Source organism: Mustela lutreola, chromosome 5 (assembly GCF_030435805.1).
Source record: "Mustela lutreola isolate mMusLut2 chromosome 5, mMusLut2.pri, whole genome shotgun sequence".
Taxonomy (NCBI): Eukaryota; Metazoa; Chordata; class Mammalia; order Carnivora; family Mustelidae; genus Mustela; species Mustela lutreola.
In genome coordinates this window covers 101,307,999-101,330,565 of record NC_081294.1, presented here as the reverse complement: position 1 = coordinate 101,330,565, position 22,567 = coordinate 101,307,999, and the positions used below count along the sequence as shown (strand labels likewise).

Sequence of the window (22,567 nt, the reverse complement as noted above, 5' to 3'; positions counted from 1 at the left end):
GTCATTGAATCAAGCCCTTCATGAAACACATTTTCTGGAATTTTCCTGAACCATAGATTCTCAAAGCTGGCTGATGGACTCTATATCTAAAAATAAACAAACAAACAAACAAAAAAAAAAAACCATACACATACACCAACCCTGAAATAATCGTCTCTAAAAACACTAAAAATCCTTACCAACAGCCATCACTAGAAGTATTAATAAAGTTGTAGAAGTTCTTTAAGTTTAAGAAAACAAGTATTTTACCTTTAAAACCTTTAAGTTTAAGAAAACAAGTATTTTACCTTGATTTATAAAAATAAGATTTAATTGTGTCCCTGGGTAGGTGTGGGTAGGTGTGAATCTATCTTAACTAGTAGGTAAGAGTTTGAATTTGACAAATGTATCTGCAACACCTACATATCACTATAACTGAATCTCTTATCTGATAATTATCAAATATTTTAATTTACTAGCAGCTCCATTTGCAAAAAAATCCTTCCAGACTCTTAACCAGGTCAAATGACAACTTCTTGGAGTGGGGTAATTTTAATGAGATTTCCCCCAATACTTCCTTTGTTCTCAGACTCACCCATTTCAAATTTGGGCTTTGTCCCCCAAGTTCATTAAGGCATCTCAGAGCAGACGAAGCTCATAGAAGATGAATTTAGTATCTGACATTTCACAATGCTTTACCCTCAGGCTACTTGATCAGCGTTAAATAACTAAAAAATATATATATTTTTTAATGTGTAAAGATAGTTCAGTGGAATACCCTAGAAGAAAGCTAACAGCCATTCCCCCAAGCCCCTTCTGTACTGCCACATTCTCCCTTCCAGGGGGATGTGATTCTAGTCTGCAGTCCCCAGAGAGACATCAGTGCACAACTGCACTTTTTCACACTGGAGCCTGAATACAAAATGTGGCCTCATTACTACATGCCGACTAACAGACCATCACATTTTGGCTAAAATGTTTCTTACATTTTCTCCATCTGATCTATGTGCCAATGAAGAGGAGTTTGCATATGTAAGACCCTGTGAGCGTATTTCAGAGCTCATGCTGAACAGAAGCGTCAAGCGTCTAAAAATATAGGATGAGCTCTACTTATGTATAATCAATCATGCCAATCTGGATAATTTAACAAATAATCAAAAATAGTACAGCTTTGGGAGGAATAAATTTGTCAGGAGTCAGAAGTTTAACCTACTCATGGGAAGTAATACAGCTCTGAAAACTTCAGTTTCTTAAGAGAGGGTTCACTTTTAATCAGCTGGGATATACATTAAGCTTCCATATTCTTGTTATAAGAACATCCTCAAAACATAACCATATGGAAGCAAGTAAAGACAACATAATATACATACACCCAAGAGTTTAGGCTTATATAATTTCAAGAATGTTTAATAGTTCCATATTTACTACACTAAAATAAGAAAAAAATCAGCAGAGCTAAACAGTTAACTGGCAAGGACACATCTGAAATGACAAGAATATAAGCTTAAGATCTTAACATACAGATTCCAGAAGCTTCTGGCAGAGTCAAGTATGTGAAGTCTCTGACTTGTAATATCACACCATCCCATCTTCTGCCATCTGCCTCTAGCAAATGTCAGTGTATTCCCAGGATGGAAACAAGCTTCCTTTCTGAACCATTCCTACAAAGACTTCAAAAATACGGCCTGCTGCAGTTGAGCATTATTGCCTTGAATTCAGGATAAAAAAATTAATCCACAGCCTTCTTCAGGAATTCAGAAAAATCAAGAATTCCCTCATTTAAATGACTAGTGTCTAAACTGAATGAGGCAAAGACTCCCATACTGACAGCCCAGTGAAGGGCCAAACCATCTTTGAGAAATGGGAACTAGAGAACTCACAAGCTCCAAGATGGTACTGAGGATTCCAAGGACATGTTAGAAAACAGAACATTAAAATCACCTCCCCATTTGGGGTTTTTCACGAAGAGGTCTTCAAGCATGCAATTTCTGTTTTCTGTTGCTGGTGGATTTATGAGAAGCTCAGAGTGCAATGCCCTTATTGCAGTGTTACAGCATTCTGTATGATTAATTGATTGCAAATCGCTGCAGAGGGTGCCAAGATCACTGGTAGGAAGCAGGTCATTAAATAAATAAAACTAGGCCAATGTTTTGCTTGTAAACATTACTTCCAAAGCCTTACAGCACAGCACCATTCCTTACAAAATGGCCTCACTTCACCAGAGAAGCAGAGTGTCCTATATTTTTGGCCGATGATGCAAATATTCTCTATTTAATCCAAACATCCAGCATGTTATGTTTGAGGAAGAAAAAGCTGTAGTGTAATGAAATTTGCACAACGAGAGCTATGGAAAAGAGTCATCGTGAAAATAATTAAATTTTGCACAGCCTTACTGTGAAATTGTTCTGTGAAAGGCCCACAGTCCTATCCTGCATAACTGGAAACTTTGCAAGATTACATTTTTCCTTAGGTAAATCTTCAAACTATGCATTGATGTTTCAAATTAAATTGAATTAATATGTCATCCAGAGAGAGAATGAAGACCCTGGCCTCTTAACCGAGGAAACTCAACAGTGATTTATTATGGCAAATTAACAGCTCCGTAGATCAAAACTTGGGCCCAGTGGTTGTTGTTGTTGTTGTTGTTATTATTATTATTATTATTATTATTATTATTATCATATGGCTCAAATCTGTGCAAAGCAACAGGACAGGACTTCTTCCCCTCAGCCAGCTGTGTTTGGGAACTGACCAGCTGAGAATATGTAGGTGCCTTCCAGTTAGTGCAGAGTAAAGCAGAAATACTTCTTAAGGTGCCACCAAACTTAATTTGAAGATTGCTAGCATCAATACGTGACCATTCAGGCAGTATTTTAAGTCCAACAAGTTAGTCCTGCTAGGGAAATTGGTTCACATTCTAGGTGTATATTTAACTAAACAAATAGTGTTTGTTTTGCCTGGGGGAAATACACTAGACTTAAATAGGATTTAGCAAAAGAAAAAGGGTTAAAGAAATCATTTCACTGAGATGGAGCTGACTGTCCATGTTTAATTCACTGGTGTTTGAGCTACTATATGGTTAAAAAAGAAATACTCCAGTGAACAAATAAATTGACTAAGTTATTAATAAAACAGTTAAATGCTAAGCTGCTTATAAGCGATCTTCCTAAAATGACAAGGATAGGTTCATTTCTACTTGTTTAGAATAAATTAAAGCATTTTATGAAGAACACATTTTACCTTTTTATGTTTTCATTTGCTATGCATGGTTACATGGGGCTACATATAACATTCTGGAAAAATTAATCACACAAAGAGATGCTCTCTAGAGTTGGACCAAGAGTACCTATAGCAATGTGTTAAACAGGACGATACATCAGCAAACAAATTTATTTCAATATTAATTACATAGGAAGAAAAGTTGATAACTATTAAAGTTAACTGCCTAGAATCCAGTGGATTAAAGGCAAACAACAATCTGACAGTTACTCTGACATTTTAAGAATGCCATTTAACGGGCGCCTGGGTGGCTCAGTGGGTTAAGCCGCTGCCTTCGGCTCAGGTCATGATCTCAGGGTCCTGGGATCGAGTCCCGCATCGGGCTCTCTGCTCAGCAGGGAGCCTGCTTCCTCCTCTCTCTCTCTCTGCCTGCCTCTCTGCCTACTTGTGATCTCTCTCTGTCAAATAAATAAATAAAATCTTTAAAAAAAAAAAAAAAGAATGCCATTTAACATACGCCCATCTTACAGGTTTTGAAACTCAGTGGATCCAGTGAGCTAGTCCCCTCTAGCCTACCTGTGTTAACCACCATCAACACGCCATGTAACTCTGTCTTTTTTCAACCTCTTCCCATGCCTCAGTCCAGGCAAGCTGTATAGCTCAAGCTTACAGTGCTGTCATTTCTGCTAAAGAGTAGGGACCCTGACTCCTTCATTTATGTCATAAATATTTATCCAATGTTCATTTTATGCCAAGCAGTGTGCTTGGTGCTTCTGTGAGAGCAATGAACAAAGGAGACACATGTAGCTTCCCCACCCCTGTGAAGCCTTTTCTGTACTGGGGCAGGCAGACATTACATACATTATTACACAGGTAATTAATTCAAATTATGGGAAGTGCTAATAAGAGGTATGTCCTGGCAATTCTGAACTTTGATTTTTATCAGTCTATCCAGGACTAATAAGAACAAATTGATTCAGAGTAACCAAACTCAAAAGACCGAGGTCATAAACCAGAGCACAATTTTTAAATCTTAGAGTCAGGAATAATTCAAACCAAAATACCATTGGCCATTCTCAATTTTCTTTCTAGTTGAAAAACCTACTCAGGGAACTCAAGTACAACTACAAGATTTTCTGGGGATACACTGACATAATGGAACCATTTACATAATGTAAGCAGTAAGGGTTGGAAGTTCTATAGGTATGGGAGCTCTATATGCCAAACTGAGATGTTCAGTCTTGTTGCCAGAATACTTCTTACATTTGGTTCTGGAAACACTGATGACTGATGTAAACTGTTTCTCTATGGAGAGGAACAAAGGGAAGATAAATGCTGTGCTGTTGAGATTGCCTCTCAGAACAGCTGTGGTAACACAACCAACACCCCCTCTCAGACCAATACAGAAAGGTAGTTGGGCTTTCTATTAGAATAGATTTCCATTTTGAGTTAAGAAAAAAAAATCTCCAATTTAGTTTTTTTTCCTAAATCTAAATCCTATCAGCTATACTGACATTTAGGAGACACATCTTTATCCATATGCCACCCCTGAATCACAATCAGAATTAATTACTTCCAGAAGGTAGGAAGGAAGCAGATATTCCCCGGATCCCTGGACGTGGCAGGCATTCCCCTCCTCCCCCTTTAGCACTGTTAACATTTCCTTCCAGATAATACGGATGGAGAATTAAGGCTTAGGAATCATGCGGCCTTAGGAGCCTGGGTTAGTGTTTAAAGTGAGGTTCTTGAACATCAAGCCCAGCCCTCCAGGTTGGCATTGCAGGGATAGAGGGCAGGCTGGCTGCTTTGGAATCACCTAAGGAGAATGTTAGATACACAGATTTACAGGCCCCAGCCATGTCCTACCAAATGAGAATCTCTGAACAAAGGAGTTCATACTTTTATTGAATTTTTCCAGAAATCCTGAGGCGTAGCCAGCCACAGTAACCACGGTTCCAGCACCAATCCCACCCATGACACCTTATGTCTCTTCAGCCTCCCGGTTAGACTGTAGCCCTCCATGACACAATCATAGGAATTTGAATCTGGAGTCAGGGCTGGGGGAGGGTCCTTCCAAGTTTTAAGCCACTGGCCTTAAAAAGTCCACCCATTCAACTCTATTTTTCTAAATTCATCTTTTCGCAGAGACTCAACAAAAAGAGAAAAGTTGTCTTATTTGAAAAACCCAGTGACAATCACTGTCATTTCACAAGATTGCTGTGTAGAATAAATGAGATGATGAATTCAAATGTGTTTTTAAATGGCATGAAGTACCATATACTATTTCATTATTAATTCAACCCAAAGGCAATTGGGATAAAATTTCCTAACCAGGAGGAATATAACTTTCTCTCTCATTTCAAGTGAATAAAAAAACCCAAACAGCAAAAAACAAAAACAAAAGAACAACAACAACAAAAACACACTTTTACAAATAGACTTTTACTATAACACAGCCCATCTCATTCTTTACACATTGCCTATGGCTGCTTTTGAGGAACAACAGCAGAGCTGACCATATGCGACCAACACCTGATAGCCTGGAAAGATGAAAACACTCACTGTGCAGTCCTTTAAGAAAAAATTTGCCACTCACTGGGCCAGACAGCCATATTCTTCTTAGGCAGACATAAATTAACTGTCCTCAGCTAACCAATTCACAATTTAAGCAAGCTCTACAAAATGGAACCTCCATTGCAGGATGGGCATAGGGGTGAGAAAGGGTCCCAGATTCTGATCTGTGGAAGGGAAGATGCCTCCTTTCCTAGTTTTGAATCATTGTCTCATGAGTCAATGCGACTGATAGGAGCATGCCTTGTCCTTTAAGCACGTTTGGTTCATAAATGGTTGTGAACTTCCCTTCCAAACCCAACCCATAATCACTTCAAGAATAAAGCCACACAAGGGGTGCCTGGATGGCTCAGTCCATTAAGCAACTGCCTTCAGCTCAGGTCATGATCCCAGGATCCTGGCATCGAGCCCCACATCAGGATCCCTACTCTGTGGGAAGCCTGCTTCCCCTTCTTCCCCACTTGTGCTCTCCAGCTCTCACTCTGTATCTCTCTAATAAATAAATAAAATCTTAAAAAAAAAAAAAAAGAATAAAGCCACACCATATAGGAAAGGCCAAATGTGTAGTCCATAGACCACATATTACATATATATTTACATGAAGGAATACATATACATATATATATGTGTGTGGGTATATATATATTTTTTTCATCATCCCCCCCACCTTGTTTTAAGTTAAGGATGACCCAAGCCCAGGCCAACCTCTGGAATCATTCATACCAAATGGACTCTCACTTCAGCAGCTTGTTGAAACCAAATTGGAACCCAGGGTGGGAATGAACAGGCAGCCACATGGCTGGCTGGCTGCCTCTGTATCCACCCACCCGCTGGTTTTCCTCTCCTGCTGTGTACTGGGCTCTGTGCACTAAGGCGGGCTGGCCCTGGCCCAGCTGGCTCCCACAGTCAACCTGCCCCCAGAGAACTATGCAATCAGGAAGCTGGCAGTCAGCACCGGGGGCTCACCAGGTCCTACAAGCAAATGCCATGTTTCCCTTTCCTAGTACAAAATCTGCAAAAGGCAAAAGTCAATCATCTACATTTGTCAGTGAGAAAGATTAAAATTAAGCCTCTGAGCCCAATTCTTTATAGTCTTGCCATGACGTGGATTACCAAGAGCATGTAATATCATGATTTCCTTAAAAATGTTCCCAAAGTGATAGTCAAAATTCCATAAGAAGAAGAGTTGCCCAGTAACTTCCCAATAGATGCATCTGGACAAAAAGCTGAGATCATAACGAATGTGTTCAACCATTCGCTTTTTAGTTCACTTAAGCAACTCAAAATAAAGCCATCTAATATCCCTCCATTCAGAGAGAGCTCAAAGTTCGTAGAGCTCTTTAGTTAGGGCCTACATTTGGAAATATGGTCTAATGAAACTATGGACTCAATACCGTCCACCCCACTCTCTACGTGTTGACATATGCGATTGATAACATATCAATAAGCAGAGGTAGATCATTTATCACAATTTTACAAGTTCAACTCACTTGCCTAAGCAAGTAAAAAAGACTCACAATGTAGTTGCCAGTCTACAACAGTCTACTACAGTTCAACTTTGGTACATTAAAAAAAAAATTTTAAATATTGCAATGAAAAAAATAATCATTTTATCCTGTGTTAAGGGCCAAACTTTTTCCCCCTGCCAAATTCATATAATCAATTTCTACCCCCCCCCATTACCTCAAAATGTATTTGGAGATAGAGCCTTCAAAGAGGTAATTAATTGAGGTAATTAGAGACCCTGCACCAATGTGAATGGTCTCCTTATAAGAGGAGGATGTTGAGACGCAGACAGGTGGGAGGTAAGAGGAGCCAATGCAAAGACACAGGGAGAAGACAATCATCCACAAACCAAGGAGAGAGGCCCTCAGCAAAACCAACACTGCTCACACCTTGATCTCAGACTTTCAGCTTCTAGAACTATGAGGAAATAAATTTCTGTTGTTTGAGCCTCCTAGTCTGTGGAGGAAAGCCCTAGGAAACTAACACATTCCCCCTTTCAAATACACCTTTGTCCTTGGAGTTTATGGTATCCAGTGCCAGTTGGACTTTTGTGAGAAATTGCCTGAAGGTCCTTGGCAAAGCTTCTTTCCACACAGTTTATACAAATAAGGTGCCCATTTCTGAATTACGGAATATTCTAAAAACATTAGAAATTATCATTATCATAGTCACTTCTTTAAAATTGTTACTTAGAGTGCTCGCTTCGGCAGCACATATACTAAAATTGTTACTTAGAAATACTAACTATAGTGTAGCTTTTTCTTTTTCTTTTTTTTTTTTTTTTTTTGGAAATTTTCTATTTCTTTCCATACATAAAAAACATGTCAGTAAAAGTTTAATACAGCTGTCTGCATTAAAAAAAAAAAATTCCCAAGATGAAATATTCTGAATACAATGCTTTGAATTTTGACAATATTTTGATGGGCACCAAATCCTAATATGTACTGAAGAGAAACACTCAACACTCTTTTGGAATCCAAATTTAATAAAATTATTCTTCTGCCAATAGCTACATGACTAACACAAAAAACTTGGCTCTTGATTTAAATTTTATCATATGCATGGCAAAATCATAATGCTTTAACTACACTGAAGAGGAACTTTTTAGGCAATCTTCAAATACTGAGGTACAGATAAAAATATAACTGAAAAGAGAGACCAAGATTTCAGAGTAATTTCCATGCCATAAAGTGTTTTGTCCAGTGTTTAAGGAATAGGTCACATGTAGACTAATGGATGCACTGTATAATTAGTTCTAGAATTCCAAAGCTAAGAGGTGGGGGAAAAGTCACAAAAATATTTGTTTTGCCTTTAAGAAGAGTAATAAAGAGTAATAAAACTGGACCCATTTCATGGGTCCAGTCACATAGAAATTGTCCTACAAGGACTATATTGTTTAAAGAAATTTAAATTTTCTGTGGTCTTATAGTCTTTTTGTAGTCTGCGTCCCTGAGAGGAGTGTAGATTAAGATCTTGAAACAAACCCCTCTTCCACTAAAAATAAAATCAAACACCAACTTGGTTTTAATGCTCAAATACCCAAGATGTGTATTCATGAAACAACTTCTAAAAGTGGAAAGCAGAATTCTTTAAAGTGCTACCTTAAACAATATTTACAAGTAAGATGGGGTGATTATTAGGTGACATTAGAGAAACAAACCCTATTTAAGAAAATGGGCCTTATGGGAGAAAAGTGAAGCTAAATGATATTTAGGATATCTGAAGATGCTCAGAATCCATGCAAACAATGGCCACCACAGTTTCAAATACTTAGAAATATCTTCCAAATGGTAGTACCCAAAAAAGGGAGGAAGGGGAAGTAAACCACAAGAAAACAACAACAACAATAGTAACAACTGGCCCTTAACTGTGAACACCCTGCTGGGCATCATAGCAACATTTATTCCACTTCTACTGCAACTGCTACAAAAAGTATAATAAAACAGCTTTCTAGAAATCAGCCACATACAGTGTCCTGGCGAAGAGCAAGGGCTCCAGTGCAGGTCCTCCCGGGGTCCATCTGGGGCTCTACCATTGAGTAGCTGTGGGACCATGGACAAGTCATTGAACCTCTTCATACCTCAGTTTCCCACTGAGATGCAGAGAAGAACAGAGCTGTCCCCATGGACTGTTGGATCGAACGCATTTCTCCCTGGAGAACTGCAGTACTGGGCTGGAAATTCAGTGTCCTGTAATTGTTGGTAGTGCATTGGTGGTAGGGTAAAGGAAGACCCAGTTACAATCCTAGTACAGTAAAATGGCTGGGGACGTTGGACTGAACAAACCAATGAAAAGTCTACCGTCTGTGACATCTAAACACATTCAAGAACCCAATTTACCCGCTCCCCCCCCCAAAATTTAATTTACACACCATTTTCCCCATCAGGTATACTGTTCTAGAGAGTCATGTGTCCACTGACCCCATGCCCACAGGACCAGATTGGGAAAAAGAACAAACCATCCTTCAAGAAGCTGTCTTTACACAGCTGACCTTGGGGCCTACAGATAAAACCTTCAGCACAGCACTCACTCACGGTGGCTAAAGGCACATTTCCCAAAAACACCAGCCAAGCACATCAGAGGCAAATTTTGTTGAGTCTGAATACTGTGAACCACGTGTTCTTAGGAGTGGCCGTTGAGTGACCACTAGCCCCAAGACGTAGTGGCAGAATGCGACAACGAGCACGGACATGGCATCGTCCTGGACTCCAGCACCTGGACCATCACTCTCTCCACCTGCACACCCAGGCCACCTTCTGCCAGGAAGGCACCCTCCCCCCGCCCCCACCACCAGCACACATGGGGGGCCCGGGCGAAGTCCAGCAAAGACCACCATCAGCAGCTTATTTTATGCTACTGTCAACATTAAAAGCTGTGAATACACCAGTACAGTTTGAACAGTCGTATCTGGCCCTCGCCACCCTCCTAAGAACGTGTATCCAATTTTCATGCCACTTCTCTATCACCTCCTAATCTCCTTCTATTCTCTCCTCCAGAAACTGCTTAGCCTGTTACGAGTAAACAAACATCAACAGTGTTTTCTGACCAGTTGCAAAACTCCAGTGCTGAACAGCACACACTGCATTCTGATCTAATCCCTACTTAGTACACACACCAGGATGTTCCCAATAGATTCAGGCCAGAGTTGATTTTCCTCTCTTCTGCCAATGTCCTCGGTGCCCTTGGCCTCTGCTGGACACACAAGAGCTGCAGCCTAAGTACATTTTCTCAGAATTTCCCTTGGCTATCTCTAATTCCTTACATGTGGCGAGACTGGTTTTGGATATAATCACTGTTTATTTCTTTAGTACACTTTCTATCTCCTGCAAGGGTGCTGCCAAATGTTTAAAAGCTTTATACTTTGAAGCCCAAGTCAACAGAAGAAGATGGGAGATACACAAAAAGGGAGAGATGCTTCTTTTAAACAAAAGCTGAATGTGGTTTAACTCAAACTGAGTTTTTGAATTCTACCAAATCAGGATGCAAAAACTGCCCTGACAAAAACATAAAAAACACCGTGAATAGCAACTTAATGAATCCGCACAGCAAAATAACATTTACCTAGAAAAAGTCTACTGCAGTGTGGTCTCCACGATACTAAAGCTGCAAGATAATAAATGGGTTATGTCCTCTAAAATCTGCCTATTTAAAAAAAATCCTGATGAACCATTCCATTTTATTTTTTTTTAATTTAGGATATATTTGAAATGATGCTTTGAGGAGTGATTTCATTCTCTCCCAGATGCTGACAAGAAATAAGAATGTTCCAGGAGTGACTAAGTCATGCAAAGAATTATCCACTACGAAGAATTCGCATCTTTTAGATTAGTAATATATCAACCCTCGGGCAGGGTCAGAATTATTACTCTCTGATTCAAAGTTGCTGAGTACCTTCAAAACTCTCTGTTGCTGAAAACTCCTCCCACAGACAAACTAAGAATATACACGAAGCATGGCAACAAATCCGAGTCAAGTTCTGAAGATCTCTATACTACTGCTTGTTTTATGTTTCTGAACGATTTTGCTGTCAGTGATTTATTTCACATCCATGTGGCCGGCCATTTGTTTATTCTATTGCATGCCATCTGTTTTTTGGTAGAGAGGTTTCAAGTTCTTCTCATTCCCTACTTCGTATCCCACAGAAAACAATTTATAGTAGACATAGATTTAAATCACTCAGATTCATGTGGCATTGGTAACGCAAGCTGCCTTTCATTTATATTTGGCAAATGCTTTAATGGGATTAGCAAATTGTGTTATTATGATATATAACACTTTTTTTTTAACAATGACAAATGATGTTAACAGGTTCATTTTGGGGGTGTTTAATAGTAGAAGAGATTTCACTAACATTAAAGGAAATTGCCTTTCCTTTAGAAAAGACCACAAGCCTTGTCTCTATGTTTTATTTCTGAGAGCCAGTGAGTATGCCTACTGGAATGTGGTAGAGTGTACAGTAAGGAATGACTCTCCCTTACAAGTCAACCAACTTGGTAGTTATCATCATTTAACCCACAGATCTGAAAACCCTGTCTGGTCCCTACATCTTGGTGCCATCCTCACAGCCCTCTAATCATGTTCCAACTTTTCTAGAAGATGGCCCCAGACTTCACCCAAGAGAAGTTTATGCCACAAACTCCAGCTCATCAGAACCAATTTATTCCCCTTCTAGGACTCACTTCGACTTGCTCTGAAGAAGAGCCAACCATTCAGAGAAACAGCTTCTTGTTGAAACCACACAGATGACATTTAAAGTATTAATTACCATTTTTACAAGAATCCTTGCTGCTTGGGTGGAGAGGGGGTATCTGATGACAGGACCCAGCGGCTGTCCATAGTTCATGGTTGACATCCAAGGGCTGAGAAATGTCCAACTGGAGGTCTACTTGATTTTCACTAGTCCTTACCAAATCAGAATTAGCTATATTCTGGGGATAAGTGGCATCCTGATGGACACCTGATAGAGTCGATTGGTTGTAAGGGTTGAGTGACATTTGTACTAAGGCTTCATTAACAAAGAATGAATTTTCATGACACAAACTCTCGGATCGATTAAGTTCCATTACCTGTGCAAGAAAATACAGAAAAAAATACAATAATTTCTCTAGCAATTTGTGCAAGTTTTATAAAGCATTTATTTCTAATCATTTTAGCAATCAAGATTTTTAATAAGTCCTTATATCCATCCCCTTTTAATGAGCTAGCATCAAAACTTCAATTTGGTGTGTCTAGCCTATCTTTAAAAACAAAGCAAAAGCAAGCAAACAAAAAACAAAAACAAAAACAAACAACAAACAAAAAAAAAACCCAGCAGTGGTACCTTCTACTGAAGTGTTTCCACTTCAACAGAGAGCAGCATTTTCTTTTTTGCTGACTAAAATGTTGAAAATATATGCATGAGGTATTTGCAATATATGCATCTGGTGTTTGCAATAAACATAATTTACCCAACTTGAAAGGAAAATCAGATGCAATGCAGACCTTTCTTATCAAGCTTTGCCACTTTATGCACTATCAGTAAAAAGCATTCATGTGTTCAGAGCACAGCGGAGTAAACTCCTGGGGCAAATGGAACTGTCAAACATGAGGAGAAGGGGCACCAATAGAACACAATCCTCGGAAAGTTTTCAATATCCCACCCAGCCACTCATACTCACTTAGTATACTCACATTAACTATTATTAGTTAACAGAAAAGTACTGTACTTGCTAAACTCAGTACTATGGATGCACATTAATAGCTAACTGATCTGGTAAAAGGCCTATCTATACGAAACCCTGAAGACTAAATCATGCAAAGGGGTCCTTTAAGTCCAGGAAAGGTAGCGTGTTCCCAGCAAGCAGAGTGCCAGGACAAATTTTGCCTTCTTGGAGGACTCCCTTTCTGTGTTTCTTTCTTCAGGTAAGGGCGTCACAGAGTATACAGTGAGCCCCCCATCCAACAGGACGTAGGTCTTCCAAATTTCCCTGCGGTGAGTCAAGACATGTATGCAGTCTTGGCAGGTTCCCAGTTTCTGCTCCCTACACATTAACTCTTAGGGGCTCTTATCACAGTGGGCAAAAAGGCATCAGATCAGTATCCCTGGAGTGACCAGGACTAAATCCGTCCTTGAGAAGCTGCCTCACACACCACTGCTGCAAGCAGGGAAGATCCGTACCTCTGTGCTTCCCGGAGAAAACGCCGCCGGAAGGCTACTCTGCCGCCCGTGTTTCCAACCACACAGCAGGCTCTGCTGGGCCCGCATCCTCTCCCTCTCCCTTTCCACCAGGCGCTGGCCCTCCCTCAGCCGCTCCAGGTTCTGCTGGTACTCCTGGAGCTGCTGGTCCAGCTCCCCGCGGGTCCTGAGCAACAGCTCCTCCTGTGACCGGCACTCCCTCTCGCGCTCCTGCAGCCGGCTGGCCTTGGCCTCCTGCTCCCGCTGCTGCTGGTCACACTGGCGGTGCCAGCGCCTCTGGTCCTGCTGGAACTGGGACTGCAGCTTGTGGATGTTGGCTAGCTCTTCCCGCTGCTTCTCCAGGTTGCGGTACTTCTCCTGGTCCTGGAAGGGGCTCCCTCTGAAGGACGGGCCAGGAGAGAGGCTCTCCTGCTGCTGGAGAAGCAGCCTGTGGACCTGGATGTGGCTATCCTGGATGGTCAAGGCGGCCTGTGAGAGCAGGAGAAGGGCAAACAGTCATGGCCTCCATGTGCTTATGCTTGGGGTTCTAATGACCTCCGAACACCAAAATCACAACCGCTTTCTTTCCTCTTAATATTCCTGTCCTTTCTAAGTTAGCTCCCCAGACTAACCTTGACATTCCGAAGAGGTTTATCACATTTTCTAGCAGGATGGCTTGAGAATTAATAAACCAACAAAAAAAAAAGAAAAAAGGCACAAAAGCAACAGTCATCCCCTCTTTCGGAAATGTGTTTTGTTGCTGGTTGTTGGTAATATTTAAGCAAGCCTTTTGAGTAAGAATTCAGTACATAAATTCACAAGACTGCATTCCTGGTCTATGTCTCATTCTCTGAGGTCTCTCCACTCAATAATTCATGAGAACTTAAGATTCTATATAAGCCTGATAGTATCCTTTATTTGAGTCCCAAACCAAAAATTACTTAAGCTATATTACATACATGAAAACATAAAAATAAAAGTCAACCACTTGGAAACTTTTGGTAAATAATCTTTTTATAATGTAATGCCCAAGGACAGCCGTTAATTTCATATTGAGGAGATACGTAAGTGGTAAAGCTATCTCGTTACTGTTATTTCTTCGTATTATTGCAGGAAGGTCATACATAAAGTCCTAAGCTGAAATTCATTTGTTTAATAGATTGCTAACAGGAGGCTGGAATGATTAAGGGAACATAGATACTCTAAAGCCCAGAGGACATTACCAACCAGATTAAAAAACCATTTGGAGTTACGGTATCTGCCTATGAAAAGTTTGGCAGCATCACAGGAAATAATTGCCAAGATTTGGAAGGATTCCACAAAACCAAAAAGAAAGGAAAAAAATCTCTGTGAATGCCCTTGGAAGCTTTTAATTTTGTAAGTTCCTGTTTAAAGCACAAAGAAACACAAAAGGGACAAATTGAAAATGGCCACATACTGGGTATGTATGTGTGTTTTGACTTGCTATGAAAAATTATTACTCTCCCAGGGATAAATTCACATTTTTCTTTCCTAAGAATTTTTAAAACTGTCCATGTAACAGATGCTGGGAATACAGGGATTTGACTAGTAGTTCTTTGTTAGATCAAGAGTTCCCCCATACTTTTGAAGATTAAAGAATGCAAAGAAATTTTAAATTAGTACTTGTCCTAGAATAAGATTCAAAAATGAATTTGCTGTAGCCTTTTGAAATAAAATTCACGTTTTTACAATTGAAAACTTACTTTAAAAATTCCAAAACTCACATGAATATTTAATTAAAGTCTTTTAGAAATTATTAAAAGGAGAACAATGATTATCATTGAAAATAGGTACTAATTATATTTAAATACAAAATAATTAGCATGTAAATAACCATTCAGGGCTCTGCTGACTTGGCTAGAGCAAACTATAGAATGCACATTTATTAATTCTAATAAATTTCAAGGGCATCAATACAGCAAACAAAAATCCAGCATTTTGTATATTGAAACTACCATGGGAGAAGACTACACTCATGAAAAGTTCACAGTACGCTAAGTAAGTGCCACCAGGAAACTTTCTTCATGTCTACCCAACATGTGAGATGAGACCACTCTCTCCTCTCTCACATGGAGGTGACCCTGAAGACTGGATATTCATTTTCACATTTACACTTGATACTTAGATCTAGGAAAGACACTAGCACTTGCTTTTCAAATTTAGGAAAATTCCCAGTTTGCTCTCTCAACTTTTGTCTTCTCCTTTCCACCTCCCCTCCATCTCTAACTCTGCTCTCCTAATATTGGGATCAAATTTCATTTGCATCTCATTTGAAAATGCATATGTAAAAACTTTAATCATGCTTAAAAGATTCAGCTTCAAAAGAGATGAATGCCCCACGAACAGACATCTTCCAGAACCCACATCCTCAGACCCGCTCAAAAGTCGTGGTTAAGAGAATCCACTGTAGAATTTGCTATCTCCCTTCAATTTAATATTGTGCAAAAATTAGGTCATTTCGGTAAGCATTCCCAAACCCTGAATCCACAAAGCATGGCATGCCACACTGAAAAGAAGAGAGATGACCTGTGAATGTTTTTATCAGGCAACACAAGCTTAGATACTCAATGTTTTCATCTCCCAAAAATTAGTGAACTATGCTCAAACTATAGCCATTTCTCAGTTAAAATGTAAAAGAAGAAATGTTTGTTTTCTATGATAAATCAGCTCTAAGATCTACCCCAGACCAACATGCTTAATGTCAGACACCAAAGGATTCCCATTAGATCTTGCACGAGACAAGGAAGCCTGCTATTGTCCCACTTACTTACAACATTTCTAGAAGTAAGACAAAGTAAAAGCCAAGAAAATCAAATTGATGTCACCATTGAAGAATAGCCATACTACTTTCAAATTTTAACATTCTATCTGAAACAGTCCAAAGAATAGAACTGCTAAACACAAACATCTTCTAATCTAAAGTAAGAGATAACAAACAGCATGTTCTCCAACAAGGAGACTATTTACTTCAAAAGTGACAATTTTCTCCAATTTTGTTCATAAATAGGAAATTTTAATTTATCAGCCCTGGTATGAGGATACAAAACTTGTCAGAGTGATTCAAATCTCTTAGGAAAGAATATATAGGAACGCATAGAAAAATAGTAAGAGACTATCACTGTCATATATTCAAATATAACCTAAAACTTTAATTACTAAGATAGGGTACTAGAGCAATAGGCAGATGGCCAATAAAAGAAAGAATCTTGATTCAAAGCATAAATAAGAAAACATCAAATGCAGCATGACTTTACATTGTTTTCTGGTGAAAACTTAAAGTCAGACTTACTTTTAATTTTCTTTTAATATTCAACAGGTCTAAGGTACGAAGTAGGAATGGCTAATAAACCAGGGGCAGGGGGGAGGAGTTTAGTTCCGATAGCAACCAAAGAAATGAAAAATAAGGTAATCAGATACCTTGATCTATTTTCAAATTGAGGAGGAGAGGGATATTGATGGGTTTGATTATTTGGGGTAGTATCTATTAAAAAGCCTAAAAAAATAATTCTAGCCATTTATCCTAAGGAAACACTCAGCTGTGTTCAAAGAGCTTAGTGTGCAAGAATATCTAACAGACCTAATTAATACAGAATTGTAGCTACAAAGAACTGGATATATGCCATAGACTTGAATATTACACAGCCACCAAAAATTGTGCTACAGAGTAATAGCTGAATGAATAGAAAGGTACATGTTAAAGTAGAGTATATAGAAAATGATTCTAAAAAACTGGAGGGAGGAGCACCTGGGTGGCTCAGGAAGTTAGGCATCCAACTCTTGATTTCAGCTCAGGTCCTGATCTCAGGTCATGAGATCAAGTCCCATGTCTGGCTCTGCACTTGACATGGAACCTGCCTGAGAATTTCTCTCCCCCTCTCCTTTTGCCCTTCCCCCCACTCAAGCTCTCTCTAAAATAAATAAACAAATAAAATCTTAGGGAAAAAAACTGGAGGGGTATATACCAACATCACGGTAGTAATTCTCTCTGTAGAATCACAAGCCATTTTATTTACTTATATCCTCAAATTTTTCTACCAATTTATACTTAACATTAGCATTGCTTTTGTCTCATTAAAATGCTTTTAATCCGTATAGTGAACGCTTGGATCTGGCCTCTCTTGTGCATGAACTAAGGGATCATCCCTGTAATCCTAAACGCAAGCACAGTTTTTATGTCTGTCTCTCTGTGAGAGACAGTGAGCCACCCAATGTGCCCCATCAGCCTTTGTGTGCCCAGCCCTTAGCACAGTGCCCAGCACAGAGAGAATGCCCAATAAATGTCAGGGGGATGAACAAACAAAAGAATGAAGGAACTCCTGAATTATTTAACTGTTCTAAAGGCCCCAGTCCACAGGAGAAAATGAAAAAAGTTTAGGTGCGAATTTAAGTTTTCACCAGAAAATGTGAAGCCAGGCTACACTCACCTAAGAGTTTCACCGTAAACTTCAAGCCAGATCACAGTCATCCATATTTTTTAAAGATATGAACTGTTTTATGGTTTCAGAGAAGAACGGTCTAAAAAGCAGGAGTCTTGCCTCATGATTACAAAACCAGGTAAAATTCCAAGCAACTAGTAGAGCTGCACTTTGGGAATTGGCATTCTTTTAAGATCATTCGCCACCTCTCAGACGTTCTAATTTTTAATGTCTGGGAATCATCTAGTAAAATGCATTGCATTAAGAGAAACGTTCCCAAGGTCAAAGATCAGAGGAGCACAGTTACCTGAAGGCTATAGAGGAGACGGGTTAAGTTCTGTATCGCTTGTATAATCTGAAAGATAAGATCATAAGTGTCAAATTCTTGAAAAAGCACTCATTATCTGAAACTAAAGAGAGGATGACAATTTCAAGTGTGTAGAGCTCACCTCTGACTGTGAAGAAACTGGGAAACTTCTATATTCCACCTAAAATACGTAAAAAATAAGAAAATGAATAATCGCTCTACTTTTGAAAAGCTGCACTTAGTGTTCCAAAAATCTCTGACCTCAGGTAAATCACTTCACTCCCCCTAAACTCTTCTATAGTGACCCTCTTCTGGCCAGAAATCAAAGCCTACAGAATTAAACAACCCCTTGATGAGAGCCCCATCTGTGCAAACTCTGGATTTGAGATGCAGGGCAACTTTTCACCTAAACATCCCTTTAAAATAACAACAAGGGATGACAGTAAGGAAGCTCTGCACTCTCTCAGTAAGGAACAATATTTAACTTATGGAAACCACATGGTCAGCTGAGCTCTCCGTGCCCAGACTGAAGTTGGCCTTCGGGCCAGGCTGCCCCCCTGCATCCTGAGGCCAGATTTAGAAGCTGGAGGACATCCTGTCTGAGTTCTAGCTCCCTGTCTCCATGCTGAAGATTCACGAAGCCAAAGCAGCCAGTGGTTGGGAGAGGAAACCCAGACCCAGAGGTGGCCCAAGGGTCAGCACCTCGCTGGCCTGCTCGAGATCCTACTCTGAACTCAGTGGAAACATCTGTGATCGCCTTAGGAAAAGCACTATCAGCAGAGGCCATGAGTGGGGCTGGAGACCACCTGCTCCTGGGGGATGGGGGTCTATGTTTCATTCTTTGTCTCCCTAATGCACACAGTAGAGACACATGTGGATAGTGAGGATTTCTGGTTTCCAGGATTGAACTGAACATTTGTCTATTCATTTATTGCCTGTCTTCTTTCACTAGGACATAAGCCCATTGAGTAGTAGGGCTTCTTACATGATTCAGTGCTGTTATCTACAAATGTAACAGTGATGTCCAGCATGTAAGGACATTCACACTCCATTCCCTAAATAAATATCATGCATCTGTTGTATACTCCACTCCTTGTGCTATGGGAGATCATCAAATTCCCTGCCTTCCTAGAACCTACTGTCCCCTGTACATTGCTTGCTCTTATCTGAGCAACTTTACACTGAAGCCATAAGAAACGGTCAGCTGTGGTAATGTTCTTGGGTAACTCTGGACTTGTAAATTCAATCAGTTCAGGCTGGTGAAGCTTTGAGGAGATAGCCAGATCCCTTCTTCCTGTCCCTCCCCCACACTCTTCCCCATATTGCCCATAAAAGATTTCTTTACTGACCAGAACCTCTAAGATAGGAAGGACAAAGGATGGAATAGAACATGAAGTTTAGAGTCATTAGGCCTGTGCCTGGAACCACCCCCCCTTCCCCACCCCCCACGATACTGGGCTAAGAACCCCCATTCTCTAGTGAGTTCTAGAGTTCTCTCTGCTCTTGTGGTTTGGTCCCTGCTTCACAGTCATTACCTTTGTAATAAGGAAATCATATGCTATAGAATTTTTATACTCTATACAAATTAGAAACATAGAAATGAGCTGAATTACGTTACATGTGGTTACTTATTTCCAGGAACAGCGAAGTTTGATACCAGAGATGTTTAAGGTCCTATTTTTCATGGAGCTGGTCTGCCACCTTGTGGTGTGTGTGCGCATAACCGCAGCTGGTGATTGACACTTTTTAAAATTCTTTCAGAAAAATATATTTTTTAAACCTTACCTGATAAAAGAAGCTAACTATAAAATATCCATCACACTTTTTTTTTTAAACATTTGATTTCAGGCGATCCTGTTCTTTTTGTCAATTCATGTTCTCAAATGCCTTATTAAAATTCTTCCAGAAAGGTTCACCCCATGGTTCACTCCCCAAATGAGGGGGACCTACACACCTCATTTCACTTACCTGTGACTGAACCATAGAAGGAAAAAAGACCTTAGGGGTGGGAGCCACCACGATTTCCATTCAAGAAAAAACTATTACTAACTAACCAGCCCTCCTTCTCTCTCTCCCTTCCTCTAGGACAAAGGCAGTTGGAAGCAACAGAATGAAAAGTGAAATCCACACTGAAAAGGAGGAAAAAAGTTGGAATGTTTTAAGAAGAAATAAGTCAGAAAGCTTACAGTCAGAGTAAGCAGAATAAAATATTGCATTCCTGTTTTTATTTTGGCTTATGACTTTAAAAAAAAAATACTAAGTCACAGTCATATCTCCTGTGGATTTTAAAAAATCTTTGGAGTGGTGTCTCAGTCATATATAATAAATGCAAAAATACATAACATATAAATTATTACATAAATATATGACATATGTCATTTTTCCACATTAGCACATACTGGTATCTGGTAATGAGTCTAACGTGATTTTAGATAAAAACTGAAACTTTTGAGCCCCAGCCCACCCTGGGGAGGCCAACTAGCCACCTCCCAGAATCCTACTCTTATTCCCAATTTCTGACATCCCAGATTCATTTGAAGTGAAGAGGAAGTTCCCTGCATTTAGTTTTTCAATGAGCATCACAACCTATGTGTAAACTATGTCCCCCCTACCCCCTCCCAAAGGCATTTGGAACTACTTTGCCCCCAAGCAAAATGTGGTCAGGTTGACTAAAAAGTCTCACAAAAAAGTAGGTGACCACGTGGGTAGAGAGGGGAAAACAATCTGAAAAGACAGGAAGGTAAAAGAAAGTGAAAGCAGCAACAGGAGTCCAAGTCCACATTATTTCCGCCACTTAGCACCACCTGGCTGCCTTAAGGACACTGCCGGCTGCCAGGACCGCCTCCCGGCCAAGGGCCACTAAGTGGCGAGTGACAAGCTAGAGCTTAGCAGGGAGAAAAGCAGAAGGGAGACCAGAAGTAAGAGTGCGCAGACACACAAACATTCGAGTTTTAAATCCTTTTAATAATGTTGAAATCGTTTCTTTGTTTACACCTACATGATAGAGGCAGAGCAAGAACATTTTGAGGAAATTTAAGTCAGAAAGGTAAAATAAAGAGTCGGGAAGTTGAGAACAATTGAGGAAAAACACTGGCATACCACTCACTGCCACCGACAGCCCAGGACCTGAGGTTACGTTACTACACAAAGTAACTGGTGCCATTTACTAACAAATCAGTTCACAATACCTTCTCCCCTGCATCAGAGACTGCCAAGTCGGTTCCCAAACCCTGGGTGCCAGGATCCACATCCCAACAGCCTCTTCCTCCTGTCCCTTCTGTGACTAGTGCTGGAGGCACACCAGTGAGACAGAAACAGAAAGGACATCATCAAACAGTGGCCAGTGCACAGGGTTCTTGTGTACACAGCTGACACGTATTTCAAAGTAAGAAACACAAAAATCACACATAGTACATACTCTCATACAAGGGGCCAAAACAGTGCAAAAGCACAGTGTCCCTGCCCTCGGGGAGCTTACATGCTAAGAGATACCAAACTGACAAATGGCCTCAATTATCACCCATCTTTTACATTTTCTTTCTTGCAGAGAGGTGGCAATATGGAGAGGAGGATTCTACATTTCACTTTTGCTTACCAGGCAAAAGCCACTGGGGAGGAGGAAACTGGAAACAGGCACTGTACAGCAAAAGCAAGGGCTGGCTGACCCAGGTCTAAGCAGACAGCTGGGCTGATAGGCTCCTTGGTGGCTAGTGTCAGAGCAGCAGACCAGGAACAAGGTTTAGAAGGAGGAATCGACACAGGGAATGAGATATCTTTCTAAGTAGGGTCAGGTTGGCTAATACTTCATGAGCTCAACAGTCGTACAAATAGGAACCTGTCCCTGTCTCGAAGTAACTTTTTAAAAACAATTTCCAAGCGTTTTTTTCTCATAATACTGCTTATATGCTACATTCACAACAACTGAAATACTGTATATTTAATGTATGAAACAGAGAAATATTTCTAAATCCAGAAATATTTTTAAGAAACACAGATTTCACTCTGCCCATTAAATCTCTGCTGGTGGGATTTTCTTTGCCCATGGGAATTCCATTAAAACTTACACTATGCTCACCTTAGGCTGATTTAAACTAGACTTTCCAAAGCATTTCCACACACAGACTTACACTGGAACCATGTCCAGACGGGGCCCTGGTGAAATATTCACTGGGACACATGGTTCCATCTTGAAACTTTACTATTGATGGGAGAAATACTTTTTCTCCTTCTCTAAATGAAAGTCCTCTAGGACTCCAAAAGCCACTTCTATTAAAAAGAATTTTTTGTTTAAGTAGAAACTGCTTCGAATTCTATCAGCTAAAAATTAAATTCGTTTTGCTCAAGCTGGTCAATGCTTTTCACTTATAGTGGGGGACATTTTATAGAAATTAATCT

General features: G+C 40.0%; 1 protein-coding gene across 7 annotated transcripts in view; it reads right to left on the bottom strand.

Moving 5' to 3' along the window:
* ARHGEF28 (Rho guanine nucleotide exchange factor 28) overlaps positions 1-22,567 on the bottom strand; it is a 321,385-nt gene that overhangs the window by 17,420 nt on the left and 281,398 nt on the right. For 5 of the 7 annotated variants that reach the window (XM_059175234.1, XM_059175237.1, XM_059175233.1 and 2 more), the window contains 5 exons: positions 21,361-21,461; positions 18,315-18,353; positions 18,173-18,220; positions 13,433-13,918; positions 12,041-12,341 (listed from right to left, as the gene is read on the bottom strand). In XM_059175234.1, the coding sequence (XP_059031217.1) occupies positions 12,041-12,341; positions 13,433-13,918; positions 18,173-18,220; positions 18,315-18,353; positions 21,361-21,461 (975 nt within the window). Of the gene's footprint in view, positions 1-9,355; positions 9,465-12,040; positions 12,342-13,432; positions 13,919-18,172; positions 18,221-18,314; positions 18,354-21,360; positions 21,462-22,567 lie in introns of all 7 variants that reach the window. The other 2 variants (XR_009354003.1, XM_059175236.1) reach the window with 2 other exon arrangements.